Below are 19742 nucleotides of genomic sequence, written 5' to 3'. Positions count from 1 at the left end.
CCTTTATTATTCTATTAAATTATTGACACGGACGCACGAGTTTAGTACATGTCTGTCCGCATAATCATTTTAATTAATTAAATGTACGATTCTAAGGCATACATACGTTTCACATGAATTATTGTGGAGCCGGAACTTGCCCACACACACTCTTTTTATAAATGTAATAATTTTATTTCCGAGGTTTGTGGGGCATAATAAACCGTTGGGAAATTGCTGGATGTCGCGAATGTTTTAATAAATTAGTGTATGTAATGAGTCACCGTTCTTAGGGACCTTATCACTTGGATAATTTGGGTCCTTCCAGGTCATTGCTTTAGATTGACACATATACAAGTATTTTTTGCATTTCTATAATTTTTTTTTTTTGAGGCTTTGTGACGCATTTCGCATGCTTCCGTTCGCTTTGAATTCGCTCATTACGTCACAAGGTTAAGTTGGCGGACAATAAGTGGACGCGCTCGTCAAGCACACAGTAGGTATTTATCCCATTGAAGTCTATATAATGTGATTCGTTTATACATCATCTAATGCGCGATTTATGTTAGTGGAACGTAGGATTAAGCGGACCTAGAGATTTTTGGTAGAGAGTCAATTTAATATCAGCTGCATGATATATATTTAAGGGTGTAATGCTAATTGTAGGTTGGATAGAAAGTTTAGCAGGAATGGCAGAAGTGTTTTGGTTCTAATTGGTCAATATTTCAAATAAATTTGAAATATATATTGATTTATCCAAGGCATTTGATAGAGTTTGATAGAGGCATCGAACACTTTGACTAAAATTTGCTAAACTCTCTGAAAACCTGTTAATTTTTTCAACAAATCTAGAGGTTCTAATGTATCAACATTTTTATTAATGATGTAAGTAAGTGATGTCCTTTCATTCTTACTTAGCCAAATATTAAGCCACCGAAAAAAATATATTGAACTCTACTGTCGTCAGAGGTTGTTATAAAGCAACTGAATAATATAATAAAAAAATCTTAATATTTTCAATCAAGTTTCTTTTATAATAGTTTTATTAATAAAATTAACTTTGATTTAGAATTATAGAGTTATAAAGCTTACATGGGTTATGGTTTTAACGTTATACTAATGTTAGGTTAGGAATCCAAAGAATCAAGTATTTTAAAGATAGAGATCATTCTCCAGATATGAAGTTTTTTATGTAAAATACACTGTGGTTTAAAAATTCCCTTTTTATATTATTATAAAACTCAATACATATGTACTTAGCAATCCAGGCAACACATCATATATTATTATTGTTAAATATATTATATTTCTAACAATTTTTTAGTAAATTTTATGCCACTGTGTAGGATAAGATACACTTTTTATACATGTATATATTTTACAGTATAATAATGGAATATCATAGGGAAATGTAGAAAAAATTGTGTGGTAAATTGTAAAGTTGTCAAGAGTATAAAATTAATTAATAAAAACTGATCCTGTTAAAGTCTTTAAAATATCTCTTGGTTGAGGTTGATCTGGTGACTTCAATCCACCTATATACCCCCAATTAACAAGTATGTATGCCTTTGATCATTGAACTTTACATGCAAAACTTATGAACTTAATATAAAACCACCGGCATTACATCATACTTCCAAAAAATCCAATTAAAATATTTCATAAATCTCTACTAAACAATTTAAGGGTGTGGTCTTGGAATGTCGTTATTTTATTTGCCATTTTTATCTAATCAGCGAAACATATAATAAATATTTTGATTACTATTAATACAGTGCACGTTTTGGTACTATCTCCCTAAAGATAACATTCAGTTACAGTCAAGAATCGGGTAAAAACTTACCTCGTCGTTGATATAACCTTTGGAGGCCATTTCTGTTTGGATTTATTCGAAAAATTTAGCCGTTAGGGGCCGTATTGAGGGACCAGTTGCCAATAGCAAAGGGTGAGGGCCCCCGTTAGTCTAGGAATTTATATTATAACTCAATACGGAATAATCGAATACAATTTAAATTTTTTAAAAATTTGGGTAAACAAACATGTTTTTTTTTTGGTTGACAGTTTCTTCTGTCACCTGTCAAATTCTTCTTCTTCTTTGCTTATTGTCGCCTCTGACCTAAGCTCACGTGAATATTAATTTATACACTGTTGCCGCTACTCACTTTAATTAATTATTTGGATTCAATTATACATTATTATTTTACGGCAAGGTGCAAGGTGAAGATTTTAAGTTTTATTCTAATAAGTCACATTTTTTAATTAAATAACGTACGCACCGCAGTCGGAGTTAATACAGCGCTAAGCTGCACAATTTGGCAACCCCGCATCAATTTAGGCATTCGCTTTTATTTGGCGGGTATTTTTTGACAAGTGACGGACGATCAATGGCCAGGTGTCAACTTTTTTTTTAAATTTGAAATTCCTCTTGTTACTGTGTTATAAGTTCTTTTAATAATTATTAAACGTGTTTATTATTTCATCCTTGTTTCGTTATATTTAAGTATGCCGCCCAAAAAGAAGGCAGCGAACGGCTATAAATTCGCTGAGCCTTTGCCGAAAGGGACTGTTTTACAAGATCTGGCCAAAAAGCAATGGAAATTGGGACCCTGCATTGGTAAAGGTGGTTTTGGGGAAATCTACAGTGCTCAAGAGGAGAGTGCTCGTGGTACTCAGTATCCTTATGTGGTAAAAATTGTAAGTCAGTTTATATTAGAAACTCTTCTCCATCCTTTCAAATACCTTCATATGCAAATGTTCTTCAAACTCAACCTATTCACATTTTAATCCATTATTATTAAGCCTAAAGAACCACAAAGTGTAAAGATCAGCAAGTAAAAAATAAAGGCAACAATACAGCCATCAGGTTTAAATTTCAATACAAGACATGGAACTATAGTTGTCAAATTTAAAGCTAAACAGGATTTAAACAAACTGGAAACTAGGGTGAAACTTAAAGGACCAATAAATTATACATTATATGAACCAATAAACATTGCTGTATATAGTGGAAAGCTTCTAGTTAAAAATAAGAAAACCCTTGAGATGAGAGTTTGAGGTTAGAATAAATGGAGCAAAAATCTTTAGAATAAAACCAAAATGTATTTGCAGCAACAATTTATATAAAAATGATAAGCAAAGAAAAGTATGCCAAGACCTTCGATACAGTCCCCCCTGTTTTGTTTTTAACTTTTCTGAAGTTACGAAACCTTGGAAAGGTTACCAATAGTTCGAATAGATTATGTATTAAGTGATTGTGAACAAATTAAAATTGGTGGACTTCAGGGTTCAATACTTTTCATAATGTATATTAAATCTAGATATATAATGCTTGAGAATTGAGACCAACTTTTATAAAAATTCTCTCTGATATATGCTTCCGATATTGACATTGATTCAACTAGTCTGAATCAGATAAAAAAAATAATACTAAATAAACTAGAACAGAACTGAACTGATCAGGGATGTGTTGGGTATTTGTTATTGTATTTTATTAGTATGGGTAATTTCTGTGTTATTATGTGCATTGTGTATTTCCTTTTATTATTTATTACAGTACTTTTTATGGTATGTTAAGTTAGTATCTGTAAGTGACCTTGTAGCTGTTGATACTTATACCAAATAAATAAATAAATAAATAAGGTTTTACAACTTGTAGAAATTAGGTCACTCACTCAAAAACAATTTAAATGCAAAATACAATTTTGCACTAAGTATTGTATTTTTGATATTTGTCAACATTTTTTGAAAATCCAGTTTCTAATTTTTTTATTGTATTATGTCCTCAACTGTCACCAACCTCAGCACTTTGACTGAGGCAGCTGCCAGTAGCATGCAGTAGATAGCCAAGAGCAGCTAGATGTTGTCTTGACAGATTGTGCAAAGGCTTTTGATCGGGTTGACCATGGGCTGTTGGTGAATAAATTGGGTAAATTTGGTTTCTCTCTGAAAGCATGTAGGTTTATGGTATCTTATCTTGCCGGAAGGCCTCGGCAAGTTAAAGTTGGTAAAAAATTGTTAAATATATATATAGTAACATCTGGGGTGTCTCAGGGCAGTAACCTTGGGCCTCTCTTATTTCTAATTTTTCTGAACGATTTGCCAAACTGTATAAAGCATGCTAGATGTCTTGTGTTGTCTGATGATTTTAAATTATTTATGCACATAACATCTCTTATTGGTTGTCTTGAGCTGCAAAGTGATTTGAACTTGGTGGCCCAGTGGTTCAGAGAAAATAAAATGTCATTAAACATAGATAAATGTCAAATTGTAACCTTCACAAGAAAAATGCAATTTATAAATTTTGATTACAAAATTAATAATTTATCATTAACTAGAGAAAGTAAATTTAGGGATCTTGAAGTCTGTTTTCAAACAAATCTCAAATTTAAGCAATACTATGAAACTATTGTAAACAAAGCATATAAGCTTTTTGGTTTTGTAATAAAAAATACAAAATATTTTAAAGAAATAAAATCAATAATAATTCTGTACAACTCACTGGTCAGACCGATCTTGGAGTATGCCTCAGTTATCTGGGCACCTAAAGCAATGGTGCATATTAAAATGATTGAAAGGGTCCAAAAAAGATTCTTAAGATACCTGTACTTAAGAACACATAATGCATATCCTTATATGATCTCCTATAATAGTATGCTAATTGAATTTAAAATGGTACGATTGAGTGTTAGGCGTAATATGAATGATGTCTTATTTATTTACTACATAACTAACAACTTAAAATATAAGAACTGTTCTTTAATTAATCATCTATCATTTGCTGTTCCTAAAATCAATTTGAGAATGAGAAATAACAATCTTTTCCAGTGTTCACCCTCAAGTTGTTCACCATGCAAGAATGTAATAATTATATACAAAAATATGATATAGATCTCTTTAATATTAGTATTCGCCAAATTAAGACTGATTTTGTATCCTTATCTGATTAATCATTTACTTGTTAATCTGTTCTTTTTGTTTTTGATTTTTAATTGTAAGTAGGTGTATTTTATTAAATGTTATTAGTTGTAGTGTAGGTTTAGTTTCATCATTATTATTGGTTTTCCTTTTTCTTTCTGCAAGCCAGTAAGCACTTACACATATAATTACATTTCAAATGTGTTTGTAAGAGTATAAATAAATAAATAAATAAATAAATTATTTTCTTGACTTGTATAAAATGTTTTGATTATTTTTTAGGAGCCTCATGCTAATGGCCCCTTGTTTGTTGAAATCAATTTTTATATTAGACATGCTAAAGTCGAAGATAGTAAGTAGTCACTTACATCGTTTTATTAAATGAGTGATCTTCTTTATCCTATGACACATTTCAGTTAATAATTTTAAAAAAGAAAAAGGACTGAAGTCACTTGGAATGCCTGTCTATTACGGATCTGGATCCCACGAGTATAAGGGGGAAAAATACAGATTCTTGGTCATGGATAAATTCTCTACTGATCTCTATAAATTATATTTGGAAAATCATAAAGTTTTTCCAGTAGATACGGTTTTTAAATTAGGCATTCAAATAGTAAGTACCACTTTGTTTATTTTTAAAATTAAGTACCAAATTTTTGACTTTTTAAGCTTGATGTTTTGGAGTATATACATGAAAGGAAATATGTGCATGCAGATATTAAAGCAGCCAATGTATTATTGGGGGCCACCAAGGATACCCAAAATAAGCAGGCTTATTTGGTAGACTTCGGTTTGGCTACGAAATACACCACGGATAAAGAATTCAAGCCGAATCCCAAAAAGGCCCATGACGGCACCATAGAGTTCCTGAGCAGAGATGCCCATCAGGGTGGTATGTTTAAAATGGGACTTTTAAAATCAGAATGAACTTTTTGGGTTTTAGTTCAAACTAGACGAGGAGACTTGGAAATATTGGCATACAATTTGATTCAATGGTTAGGCTGTAAGTTGCCCTGGGAGGATAGACTTGGGGATCCCAAAAAAGTACAAAGTATGAAAGAGGAGTGTATGGAAACTGTTCCTGGGATGATTAAGGCTTGTTTCGGTACCAAAAGTTATCCAAGTAAGAAGTTTTGTCAAATATTTTATCATGCAGGTTTATATTATTAAAGCAATTTTTTTTCTAAATTATTTGGATAGTGTTATACAATATGGCCATTTTGAGAAAAATACATTTTATTGAAAACCTCTTTATTAGACATGAAAGGAAACATGCTTAGTATTTATAATATATAACATTTTATTGCCCAATTCAATGAAATTAGCTAAAGTGGTTGTGAATTTGTCATGGAAAATATCCAGTAGCTGTTGTTTAATCCAGGCCTTAAAGTCACTTTTCAATTTTTCCAAATAGTTGAAGCAATATTCCAGGCAATTAGTTTGACCACTTCCCTTTTCCAGGCAGTTGAACTAATTGGATTGAGGAATATTTCTAGACGGGATTAATAAATTCAACTGTTAATTTGTGGTTTAGTCCAGGCGTTATTAAAAATTAAAAGAATAAAATTTAAAAAAAAAACAATAATAATAAATAGAGGGTTAATTGACATGGAATCAAACCCTGGGGCGTATATCTGATACCAATTTTAAACCTTTTATCCCCTGATAATGGACACCGCTGTGTCCTGAAACATTTAAAAAAAACTGAATGTTTAATAAATAAGTAGAGGGAGACTGCAGGATTTTTGTTTTACCTTAATCTACGACTCCACTGCAAGTATGGTCTATTTTGTAACTATTATTAAAAATATTTCAGACTCCTGGAATACATAATAAAATTCAACAACAAAATTTCTAATTTGAAAAAAACTAAATTATTGTCAATATGGGGTAGATAATTATTAAGACGCTATTAAGTAGTTTAAAGTTCAGGAAACGTTGTTTGAAATATCTGGAATATGTTTTCAAAAAAAAAGTTTTAAATCTCTGGTATGAGAGAAAAATAGATCAATTGCCTGGAATATATTTAAAAATCAATGTGAGTACTTAAGAGAGTTGTGCTATCAACAATATATTAATAAGGTGGAAATGAATCTCCCTGCTTGGCTGCCTGGTCAGTCATAGGATTGCCTGGAGTTTTAAATCTTTATTTAATCCTGAGCAATTTGGATCTATAAAAGGCAGATCTACTGATGCTAATTTGGTACTGTATGTCAACTACCTCTACCGCAGCTTGGAGAAGGGACTTCAGGTTGACTCAATATACAGGGTGTCCAAGATAAAAGATAGGAAAAAGTTGTGCACTTTGAAGCGTATTTACATGCCGTTGAGAAACTTCAAAAATTTCCATGGCCTGCTGAGATATTTGGAAAAAACGGAAATTTGCCATTATCGATTTTATTTTTTCCTGGCTTTATTTTAAAAGATATCAAAAAACTATTGACACTTTCTCATTGACACTTTTGAAGTAGTACGTGATGGCGCTTTTAAATTTTATATCCGACGTTTCGTTTCCGAGAAACCACCATCAACTTTATTTTTTTATATGGCGCGAAAAGAAAGTACACCCTGTATCTGATTTCATTTTTTATTACAACTTTTTCCTAATTTAACCGAAGCTGTATCTCCAATAGGTACCGAGATTCCCATGCTTAGGATCCTTATCTTGGACACCCGTTTTTGACTCTAGGATTACTTTTAAGGGGCAGTTAAAGAATATTATTTCCTAGGGACTTTAATTAATTAATTAGCTCATCTACACCTTTCATTGATTTATAAATAGTTTTGTATCTAAATATATATGTTTGTATGGGTATGCTACGTAACACTTTTGTAAATGGATTCCGTAAATAAATAAATAAAATTACTTCAAATATCTGAGAAAAATTTAGAAGACCTTAAATATGCCATGAATTATTTCTCATTACGTTAGTTTGTAAGTTTGGTTAATTTTTGCCTTTGTTGGATATAGGTCAAAAAAACTACTTCAGAGGATCAATTATTTGTTTTGTCGACGTTTCGATCTCTATCAGATCATTCTCAGGACTATATATATTGTAGATTGTCTTCGTTAATAATAATAACTGTATAATACAAGAAATTCATAGGTTCTTTCGTGCTCTAAAGTTTTTAATTTTTATTCTTTTTTTGTTTTTTTACAACCCTTTATGTTTATATTTGAGCAATAAAAATGCCTGCATACAAAAAAAAAACTCCAAAAGTCTGGAAAACAAAAAAATTATTCTTAATTCATTTATTTATTTATTTATTTAGCAGTTTATTTCCAACAGGCAAAGCCCAGTTACAGAAAAATCTACAATTAATGTTTTGAAAGTGTAAACAAGTATTAAATTACTATAAATTAAATAACAAAAAGAAAGAAAAATAAGGAAAACTTAAATTACTATAGTAACATCATGTATAAAGGATGTAAATTAACATTAGAATGAACAAGGAAAGGGATTCATGGGACAAGGAAAAAAAGAAAGAGAAAAAGAATTATGGTAACTGTTGGTTTGTCAGAGACAAAACTAGATCCTTTATGGAGCATACAAATATGTCACAGGTTGATGATACTGAATTAAAAATTCTGCACATTTGATATACGGGATCCTGAAACCTAATGTTAGTTCTGGCGCGATTTAAAGCAAAAGTAATATTTGCTCTAGAAGCAAATCGTGGTACATGAAATAGAATATCGTTCAAGAGAGGAGGAGAATTTACTTGATTATTGACTAACTTCCATAAGAACGTTACAAAATGAATTGTTCTCCTCATGGCCTCAAGAGATTGCAGATTAAATCTACCTAACATCAGATCATAATCATGTGCCCTAACAGGATATATTCCATCCTCACGAAACATAAGAAACTTTAAAACCCTTCTCTCAACACTCTCAATGTAGCCAACATGGCATTCATAGAAAGGACACCACACCAAGGAACCGTATTCCAGTCTTGATCTAACAAAGGAAAAGTACAATAGTTTTATTGAGTTTGAGTTGTTAAAGAGTCGGCTATTTCGAATGACAAAACCCAGAAGTTTCAACGAGGAGGTCACTGTCTGTTCAATATGTGGCACAAATGTGAGCCTATCGTCGAGTACAACCCCTAGATCTTTAATAGAAGTACTTCTACAGAGGATTTGATTGTCTATATTGTAATTAAATAAAACAGGATCCTTGGTTCGGTGAAAGGAGATCACACAGCATTTCGAGATATTAAAACATAACTGATTTCGACTGCACCACCCCCTAATTAGGTCCAAGTTACTCTGTAAGAACAAGCAGTCCAAGATACTATTGATACACCAGAATATTTTTAGATCATCAGCATAAGCTAGTCTAAGGCAGGAAATCAATTCTATAAGATCATTAATATAAAAGATAAAAAGAAGTGGGCCGAGATTGGATCCCTGTGGGACTCCAGAAGTTGAAACAGAGGTATTAGATCTGCAACCTTCCACCTCAACAAACTGTAGACGGTCAATAAGGTATGACGAAAGCAACGAAATTAGCCTTTCTGAGAAGTTGAATTGCTTGTTCAATTTTTCCAGCAGAATGCTATGATTTATCTGATCGAAAGCCTTACTGAAATCAGTATACACCACATCAACCTGACTTTTTCTATCGAGGGCTGAAGAAATAAAATGAATCACATTACAGAGGTTAGTGATGCACGCCCTTTTAGGAATAAAACCGTGCTGATCTATAGAGAGTAGTGATTGAACTTGGGGAAGAATTCTGTTATAAATAAACAATAGTTTCAAAAGTTTTGGAAAAATTGCAAAGTATGGAGATAGGTCGGTAGTTGTCGATTCTGTTTATATCGTCTTTTTTTGTGAATTGGTATTACTTTAGCACATTTCCAGACGCCTGGAAATTTGCCAGTTTTCAAAATAAGGTTAAAAATATGACATAAAGGCTGACAAAGGACAAACAGGCAGTCTTTAGCCACAAAACTTGGAACACCATCTGGGCCGGCTGTCAACTTGTTTCTTAGGCTCCGACTAGCAGCAATAATTTCCTCAGTGGTAATTGATGGAAGAATGTCAATGAGGTCTGAGGAATTAGAAGGAGGATAGGTTTCTGCGAGGTTGATTGGATCTTTATAGGCATTCTGAAAAAGTTTGGCAAAAGCTGGCACAATATTTCCTGTTCCTTGAGAAGAATTACCATTGGCATCGCACATGATAGACGGAAGTGAAGTGAGTGACCTTTCTTAGCTCTAACAAAAGACCAAAACGATGAGGGATCAGTGACAATGTTCTCCTCGGCTTGGGTCACAAATGAGTTATAGGCCTTACGGGCTTGAGATTTTACTGTCTGACGAAGCCTGTTGTATTTGGAAAAATTAAATTCAGTTGGAGAGGATTTATAATCATGATATGCTTTTTCCTTCTTAAAGATATTAGAAATAATTTGTTTATTTAATTTCTGGAATTTAATTCCTGGAATACATAAAAATAATTCATTAAGTTTGGAAATATATGAAATTCCAAATCTGTGGTATAGGTAAAAAAAATGGAGCAATTGCCTGGATAAAAAAAATAGTTATAGATATAGATAAGTTAAATAGTTGAGATAAATTGCTAATTTTTTAATAATTACAACATAAGTCATGTTTGCTTTACAACATTTTACATTAGAATACATAGAGATCTTGACTCTTTTGCAATTTTTCTAACCTCATGTTATTAGTTGTTAAGTGCCTGGAATATACCAAAAATTACCTGAATGTTTGGTAATAAACTTTATGCAAGGCGTTTTAGCTACAAAAAGTAATCGAAATTTGTATTGTAAAATGCATCTTTTTTTGCTTTGTTTTAATTACTCCTTATCTAAATTCACATTTTATATTAAATATGAGAAATAGAAGGAAGTGTCATATGTATAATTTAATTTAAAAAATAATTAAATCAGGTCAGCCGCCATATTTAAGAGACTTATTTTTTCACCATGATTATATGCATAATGTAAGAAATCCAAACTTGATTAGAGTTCCATTTCATCGAACATCAGATTTTAAAAAATAATTCCAGTATGTAGGCATTCATTATGTGGAACAAGTTACCAGATTACATTAAAAATAGTTTACCAAAGAAATTTATTGCATATGTTAAAGAAATTCTTTAGGCATTTTAACAAATTCACACCACCAAATTTTTATTAAAAATATGATTTAATTATTTTTATTTAATTATTGCAACCATATTATTTTTGAGTTCTTACTTTTAAAATCAAAACTGGTCTTGTTGATCTTGCAGGCATAAAAATAAATTTTTAAATGGTTCATTTTGGAATATCTATTAATTTTTACGTCGTGTTGCCCTGGTTTTCCAGTCTCGGCTCGTGTTTTTTGCCGCCCTTCCTCCTCTCTGTCTATTGCACAAATGGTACCTATATTAATGTAATTATTGATTTAGTAAATTATTACACTATATTTTTTTTGTTTTTAGCTTTTATATGTTTTTAGGGCTTAATGACATATTTTCTAAATAATTATAATTGGAAAAGTCTTTATTCTTCTTTTAGTTGTAATTAGGTTAGTATGTTTTAACGGTCTGAGCAGCACATGCGCGCTAGCTCGTGTATGTGTTATCGGTTGTTTTTATAATCGCAGTTCAGTCCGCATTACTCTTAGCATTGTGTAAATTCTTGTAATAAAAAAATGTAATTTTCTATGTACAATGTTTAAGTGGTAATAAAAGTCTTTTGAATTTGAATTTGAATTATCGTTTCACGCTTTTTTTTGGGTCCATTTATTCTGATTTTTTTCTTTAACTTATAATCCTTATCCCTAAAAGATTCTTCTATTTTTCCAATACATAGTAGGGTTATCAAAAAAACTAATGATATTTCAAGTTTCTTTGATAGCATCCTTCTTATTATATTCTTTTACACTTTTTAGGATCTTTATATTACGTGCTTAAGTGCAAGATTACCAAGATTAGTTCGTTTTTATTAGGAATCCACTTATTAATGGCCTTTCTTCTTATTCCAGATGCCATAGTAGAGTACCTAAAATACTTACAAACATTAAAATTCAACACAGAACCGAACTATGAAAAAATTAAAGAGATCTTCTTGGCCGGGGTGGAAGAGGGCGGCGGTAAAGTGGGTACAGCTTTCGGTTTCAGCGGTAAAACTCCCTTAAAAAGAGTGGCAACTCCAGCATCGGCGACTAGATCCAAAAGTCGTAAAGTGGAAGTTGCACCACCATCCGGTGATGAGACACCCAAAAAGTCTAAGAAAGGACGCACGAAGAAGACTATAAAAGTTGAAACGAATGGGGTAAGTTATTAGATTTATTTTAAATATGCAATAGTTTGTTTTTGAAATTTATTAGGTGGTGAGCGATACTGAGGTACAAGAAGACGGAGTTTCAGAATTCGTCACTAAAAGAAAAAAATTAAGAAAAATTTCAAAATCTTTGGATAATTTGGCGGAACCTGCCGCCGATCCTTTTGCAGGCTTTACGTCGGAGATGAAGGAAATTGTGTTGAAAAAAATGGCTAAAGGTAATTTTTGGGTTTAGTAAGGTACATGCTTCAATTTAGATTAAGTTTCTGGCCGGTTTAACTGACTAGTTAATTTAAGAACTCTAGTAAGAACTGCATTTGTGACTAAATGAAAACGGTCGATTATAAATGCTTGTGAAATGTTTTGAAGAACTCAATGTATGTTTGGGTTGAATCTGATTTTTTAATGTTGCCAATCATTTCGAAAATAGTTTATTCAATAATTGCTTAAAATACAACTAAGTAAAAAAAAAGCAAATTATTAATTGAATAAACAGTTAGAGCACATTCATTTATTACTCTTTTGATTACATAAAGTAATATAAGGTCGTCGATTTAAGAATAGCACTAGAATTATGATTGAGTTTAAAATTAAAACAGTTAGAGGTAAGTAAAATAAAAAGTAAAAGACACATCACTTAACACTAACTACACCAACAGACATAAACTTATCAAACTTGGTATATATTTAAAAAAAAAACCTGCTAGCAATATGGACAGTTAAAACCAAACAGATTAAGTTATCTGAATGAGTTATGTATTCACTCACTGAATAAAAGGGATGCTGAACAAAAAACGTTCTGGCTTGAACTGCCTGTACTCCTCTATCTTCTTAATTTCATCGGGTAATGTATTGTAGGTATATTTTGACACACATATAATAGGGACTGATTTCATACATGGTTGTCTTATGTCTAGGCACTGCAAAATCGGATGTATGTCTTGTCTTATTACTATTAATATTTAAATTACAATTTTTTTGAAAGAGATGTTGATGTTTGGAGGCAAAACAGCATACTTTGTACAAGTAAAGAAAGTATATTGTCATAATTCCTAATTTTTGAAACGAATGAGCACAATGCTCTCGAAAAGCGGATCCACACATTGTTCGTACAATTCTTTTTTGAATAACAAAATGTTCTTTTTATTGACTCATTGACTCGCATGAGATTCCTGTATGGGCTAGAATATGAAATAAAAAAGGCTTTAGTTTTTTACTAGGTATAACAGAATATTATACAGAACTTATTATAATTTGGGTGTTGTTTAATACATATATAGGGTATTCTGTTGATCATGTTACAAACTTCTAGGGCAGATAGAAAACGTCAAAAGAAAAACAAAAGTTCATATAAACATGGGTCCGGAAAAGCTTCCTCAGGGAGCTAGAGCTCTTTTAAAATGACCTTTAAAAACTAGTTTTTTTTTAATAGCTCCGGAACTACTTTAGCTACCGGAACCAATTTTGGGAGGTAAATTATTGTTAGTACGTTTATTCTTTTGAACCTACTAAATAAAAAAAATATTTACCAGGGGCTTCAGAATCAGGGGGGTATTTGGTAAATTTAGGCCCATTTGTTTAAGACTTTAATTTCTGCCCGTTTGGGCATTAGGTTATGATGTTCCTATGCTTTTTACATAAAAAAGGTGCTCTTAGTAAAAGTCGGTAAATATCACCGTTTTTGTGGAAATTGACTAAAACCAAACTAAGATACAGCACCTGAATTAATTATTTTAATAATAATAATAATGCTAATTCATTGCCACTGTCAGTATTTTTTACATGATATTAGTTCCCTTTGTATTACGGTTAAGTAATGAAAGATTACACTTTTGCTGAATACGCCGATATGCTTTTAATTTATGGGGAAGTTCGATGTAATGGTAGAGCTGCTTCTCGACTATATGAAGAGCGATTTCCCGAAAGGCGAATCCCAGCTCACACACTTTTTGAAAGGGTCAATCAACGGCTCAGGGAGACTGGCTCCATTAAAATAAAACGCCAAGATAATGGCGCGCAAAGGAACATCCGAATCCCGGATTTTGAGGAAGAAGTGCCTCTGCCCTAGAAGTTTGTAACATGATCAGCGGAACACCCTGTATATATAAATGTATATATATTTTTTTTACATATAATTGAAGCACCGGGTAAGTTTTTAATCATATGCACTGTGACGAGCATATTGCGTTCTCTGTTAATTCTATATATTTTATTACTTGTGATATAGAATTAGTTTTTAATAAATAATTTTGTTGCTGCTAATTTGAACGTAAGGTCCTTAAACACAGGCCTTGATGAATTTAAAAATTATGTATTTTCTCATGCATTTGATATTCTAGGCCTTTCGGAAACTTGGTTGTCTTCAAATTGTGATAGTAATTTTTATTATATACCGGGCAGCGCCGTAGCAACAACATAACGGGCCTGGGTTCGAGACTATATCCGCGGGCCCCTAAAGAGATACTAACCTTCGTCTCTCCCTAAATCGACGGCTTAAGGAAAGAAAAAATTAAAAGGCATTTATTACATGTTAACTAAACTTTTATGAAATTAATATTAAGACAAAAATACTAATAACAATAGTTACGGAAAAATATAAAAATATTAAAAACATATGTACATAATTATAAAAAACATTTACAAAAGGATACAAATACAAAGTTAATATAGAAGAAATACACCCATTAAAAAGTTACTTTTTGAGATTTAGCAGTCGCAAATGATTTAATAATTTCCTTTAAATCTATAGAGCGAGCAACTTTATTTTCAATGGATAGCATTGCCAAAGAAGATAATCGATTTTGATTCATCGAATTCCTTAAATTTTTAATTAATTTTAGTTTTGAGAACGATCGTTCTGCCGATGCAACCGTTACAGGAATTGTCAGATATAAGAAGCATAATGTTATTATTTCAGTAAAGCTACTACTAGACGAATAATTGTCAACCAGGATAAATTTAAGCAAATCTTTAACTGACCTAATATTTTAAAGTTTTTCAGAAAAACATGTTCGAAATGCTAATAATTGATTAAAAAGTATATCTGATATATTATCTTGATATATTTCACGAATATTTTCAGCCATTTGGTATATTACTGTGTCACTAGAATTTAATAGAACTTCTGTATCCAAAATATTGAAGTTAGTAGATATTTGTTGTAAACTAACTGTTCTACATTGTAACTGACGGATTTAAATAACGCTAGCGTGCTAAAGGCTAAAGGCTAAAAAAGATTTGCTTCGGCTGCGGATAGGCACATCGATGTAAAAATTAATAGCTGAGTCTTGGATTTTTATGTTTTTTATGTGGTTTGTTAGATTATATAAGTTCAAAATATATTATTGAGTTTTAGTTTAAATTTACATCCTCTGTTTATTTATTTATTATTATGTTTATTAGCTGGCTACGGGCCCTTAAGAGTGGCGGGCCTGGTTCCACCGAACCCGTGGAACCATTGTAGCTACGGCGCTGATACCGGGCTATAATTTCGTGAGAGAGGATAGAGTTGCTATTACACGGGAGAAAACTACTTATTTTAACCAATTTTCTTCAAAATAAGGAAAAGATTTATAGGACAATGCTAAAAAAATTAAATATATCATCTAATAAGACAGTTGAAATTCCCAATGAATTATGTGATCCAGAACAGATTTGCAACTTTTTTTCATCTACTTTTCAAGCTCCTAACTCTGCGTCAGATGACAAAATCTTTTTTTATCGTTCAAATGTCCATCCCAATGTTAATATCAATCTAAATTTTACGCTTATTGACGGGAATTCCCTGTTAAAGATTCTGAATCGTATATCCACTGGGGCAATTGGCGATGATGGTATATCAGTGAGGGATATTAAACTTTGCTTGCCATACTGCATTCCACCCTTATTAAATATCATAAATTCCTGTATTTTACAAAGTTATTTTCCATTTTCATGGAAAAAAGCAATCGTGAAACCGCTAGCTAAAAATACGAATCCTAAAGGACTAAAGGATCTAAGACCGATCAATATTCTTTCGGTAATTTCTAAAATTCTTGAAAAACATATTAATAAACAATTTGTACGACCTCCTAAACACGTCAAATTTTCACGTCAATCGGAATCCGATCTGGTTACAGCACCTCTACTTGTTTAGTTAATCTTTTAAATGATGTTCGTCACAGTGAAGATAAGAAACTAATAACTTGCCTGGCATTTCTCGATTTCGGCAAAGCATTCGATACGATTAGCCAAGCTTCATTACTATGGACTTTCTGATAATTCTGTAAAATGTTTCGATCAATATTTAATAGATAGATCCTTTTGTGTGGAAACTGTGAGAGATTTTCAAAGCATTCGATCTGAATTTGTACCAATTGCCACAGGTGTGCCTCAAGGCTCAATAAAGGGGTTATGTTGTCAAATCCTGGAGTTTTATTAGTATTTAAGCTAAGTACATTTATTTTTTTTATGGGTTTTAGAAAAGCAGAATTTTGCATTTCAATTTTTATAAGTATGTTTTCTGTTCTGCAATTATTTTTTCGGCCAAAGATTTTTCCCATGTTGACTAAAATCTCATTAAAATATTTAGATTTGTCTTGATTATTTATTAGAATATTCCCACTGCTATTTTTTATTTCTCTTATTTGATTTTCATTCTTTTCTATACTTAGTGCATTTCTTATCGTTTTCCAAAATTTACGAGGATTGTTTTTATTTTCCAATAGCTGTTCTTTGTAGTATTTATTTTTTGATTTTTGTAATAATATGTGAATTATATTCCTATATGGAGATATAGGAATATAATTCACCCTTACCTTAAACAGTTTCATCATTGGAGTGTTTTTTGGAAAGTTTGTCCCGCGTTTCAATTCATTTTCAAGGGGTTCTTTTCTTTATCCTGTCGTGAGCTCTTACTTTCATAAACATTAGAATATGCCTATCATTTATCATTGGAATTAATTTCTTTATAAAACTTCAGGGTTTATCAAAACTTAGTAGTAGGAATAAAACACTATTGGTTTAGTTTGACGTTTTGCTGACTTAATTCCACCTTCCTCAGGCACTGAAATAAAGACTGAATGAATTTACATAACAAGATAGGGAAGAGTCTCTTTCTCTAATATAGGCAAAAATTACATCCATTGTTCAAATATAACTACTAAAAAAGCAACACAGTTAAGAAATAAATAGGAACCTAATAATGAAGAATATATGGCACCAAACTAATAGTGTTTCATTTCTCCTAAATTCCGACGAAGCCTAACGTTTTACAAAATAAATGATTTGAGGAGGCAAAATTTACTATAATGAATCAACAAACGGAATTTTTGTTAACATAAGATCTTGTTATGGAAATAAACCATGGAGATACTCAAGGATTGGTCAGATCACACACATACAGGGTGTCCCAAAGGCAACGATAAGCCGATAAAGGGCAATAGACCAGGTGCTCAGGGATTCAAAAAAAATACTAACAAAAATCTATCTTGAGTACTTTTAAAATTATAGGCATTCATAGAAAAATCGAAAAAAATTGACACCCCCTGTTGACCTTTTTAGTACTGTAGCTACAAATTTTCGAATTTCTTAACAATTTTTTTTTAATGTAACCCTAAATAACCGTTCGATAAATTACAAAACTAAATTCAAACACAACTGTTCACATTTTTAAGAAATTATCAGATTTTTGCGCAACTTGTGTTGAAAATTGTGTCTTTTGACCATCATTTCCCAAGTTTAACTAACTGTCCTGGAAAAGAAAGTTACTTGACTGCTTAGCAAGTGATTTCAAAAGTTGGCGTATTTAATCTAGATTTCAAAATGGTAAGATACTTGCTAGATTATTACTTCAATAGGTGTGTATTTTTATTTTTTTTAGTACATAGTCAAATGTACGCCGCTACTCTAAGCTAAGTTAATTTTACAGTCGAATTTTACACCCTGTATAAAGTTGTTGCTTTTAAGAATAGGGAAATAATATTACTTAAATAAATAACGCCTTTATTCAAGTATTTCTTTGTACATACAATGCAAAAACATATCAGAATGTACACTCACGTCATATGCACAAGAATAGCGTAACTGGCGAAGTTTAGTCTCCTGGCCATTCTTCCACTCAGCCAGTTCGCCGGATAATAAGTTCACCATCCTTAAATGTTAACAGAGAAATTCCAATAGAATTGTTTTAAGAGGATAAAACAGTTTTAGCCAAACATAACAATAAAGAGTACATTTTTTACTTGTTACAAAATACAACACATAAAAAAATATTCGATGGAATAAGACAAAATATATATTGTATGAATAATTGAAAAGTCATTGTCTGATAGATGGTGAACTCAAACAACCTCGCCTATGGTTTGCAGCTAGGCTTATTCTAGACCTTCAATCTTCTATTTTATTTTAGAGACTGTTTGTCTTATCCACAAAAAATATCGCCATCAGCCTCCTCCTCGGGTTACAATCTCCGAACAACCTTCTCTTTACCTCTGCCTATCCCAAAAAGTGAGCAGATTAAGTCCTCTTTTGTGTACGGGGGCAGAAGGCTTTTTAACCACCTACCCCTTTATATAAGGCTAATAAATTGTGAAAAACGTTTTAGGAAAAATATAAAGAAACTCTTGCTTGCTAAAGCATTTTATTCTGTAGACGAGTTTTTAAATACAATTTTTTGACAGTGAAGAGTTTTGCGCAGCGTAATGTGAATTCTTACTACCCTTTCTTTGGGTGTGTTCTATATTCTATGTATGTAAGAATTGTTAAAATTTTTATATTTTTGTAAAAGATTATGTTGTCAACTATCTTTAAGATTTTATATAATGCTTTGTTAACAACAGATGATGTTACGTAACAATAAAGCTATTTTTGACTTTGACTTAAGACATTAATAGTGCTTCATTCCTACTGCTAAATTCTAACGTTTTATAGAGAAATTAATTTAAGGAGACGAAACTTACTATAATAAGAATTATTTTCAGATAAGAAAAAACCAAAAAAAGTTCCAAAAACAACAACAGTAGAGGTCACAAACGGGAATGGCGACGACGAAATGGCCGGGTACACTAAAGAGATGAGGGAAATCGCCCTGAAGAAAAAAGCCAGAGAAACCGCAAAGAAAGCGAAAACGAAACCGGCCGTAGTGACGGCCACCACTAGTAGCGCGAGCGACAAGAGAGGTCTCGTGAAAACGACGTCGAAACGATTAAAGTCCAAACCACCAAAAAATCACGGCGAGGCGGTCGGATATTCCGACGAATCCTGTTCCGAATAAGTATTTTGTATAAATGTTATGTTATTTTTAAAAACAAATCTGTACTAATTGTGAAGTTTTTTAGTAGAAAAATAGTTTTTTTCACTTTTATATTTTAAAGCGTTCAAAATAATGGCAAGAGAAAGACTGAAAATTAAAATAACATTAAATTAAAAAGAAAAGTTAAACAAAGTAACAATTTAGTTTTTTTTTATTTTGAGGAATCATAGATCGATAGGAAGGTAATTTCTTTTATATTAAAATAGGTTGCTACAACATATTGCAACCCAATTAGCAATTTTTCGACGCGACAACATT

At 31.7% G+C, this 19742-nt stretch overlaps 2 protein-coding genes across 8 annotated transcripts in view; one reads left to right on the top strand and one right to left on the bottom strand.

Moving 5' to 3' along the window:
• Positions 1 to 1971, bottom strand: part of LOC126735606 (sodium/potassium-transporting ATPase subunit alpha) — a 129425-nt gene extending 127454 nt beyond the window's left edge. For all 7 annotated transcript variants that reach the window (XR_007660472.1, XM_050439662.1, XM_050439659.1 and 4 more), the window contains exon 1: positions 1823 to 1971. Coding sequence is in view for 6 of the 7 variants with exons in the window: in XM_050439662.1 (XP_050295619.1) it covers positions 1823 to 1852 (30 nt within the window). In the remaining variant the exon portion in view is untranslated. The remainder of the gene's footprint in view (positions 1 to 1822) is intronic.
• On the top strand, positions 1801 to 19623 carry LOC126735608 (serine/threonine-protein kinase VRK1-like). Its single transcript, XM_050439669.1, has 9 exons — positions 1801 to 1924; positions 2481 to 2673; positions 5176 to 5245; positions 5310 to 5506; positions 5563 to 5785; positions 5837 to 6016; positions 11895 to 12184; positions 12240 to 12411; positions 19153 to 19623. The coding sequence occupies exons 2-9, from the start codon at positions 2482 to 2484 to the stop codon at positions 19443 to 19445; spliced, it is 1617 nt and encodes a 538-aa protein (XP_050295626.1). The 5' UTR covers positions 1801 to 1924; position 2481; the 3' UTR covers positions 19446 to 19623.
• Positions 19624 to 19742: the final 119 nt, after the last annotated feature.

The sequence above is a fragment of the Anthonomus grandis genome, chromosome 4, assembly GCF_022605725.1.
Source record: "Anthonomus grandis grandis chromosome 4, icAntGran1.3, whole genome shotgun sequence".
NCBI classification, from domain to species: Eukaryota; Metazoa; Arthropoda; class Insecta; order Coleoptera; family Curculionidae; genus Anthonomus; species Anthonomus grandis.
Note: the sequence above shows the minus strand (reverse complement) of the source record. Positions and strands in the feature narration are given on the sequence as shown.

Coding starts and splice junctions, on each gene's coding strand:
- LOC126735608 (XM_050439669.1), top strand. CDS start 2,482: ATGCCGCCCAAAAAGAAGGCAGCGAACGGCTATAAATTCGCTGAGCCT. Junction 2,674..5,175: donor ATCCTTATGTGGTAAAAATT/GTAAGTCAGTTT, acceptor ATTATTTTTTAG/GAGCCTCATGCTAATGGCCC. Junction 5,246..5,309: donor ACATGCTAAAGTCGAAGATA/GTAAGTAGTCAC, acceptor GACACATTTCAG/TTAATAATTTTAAAAAAGAA.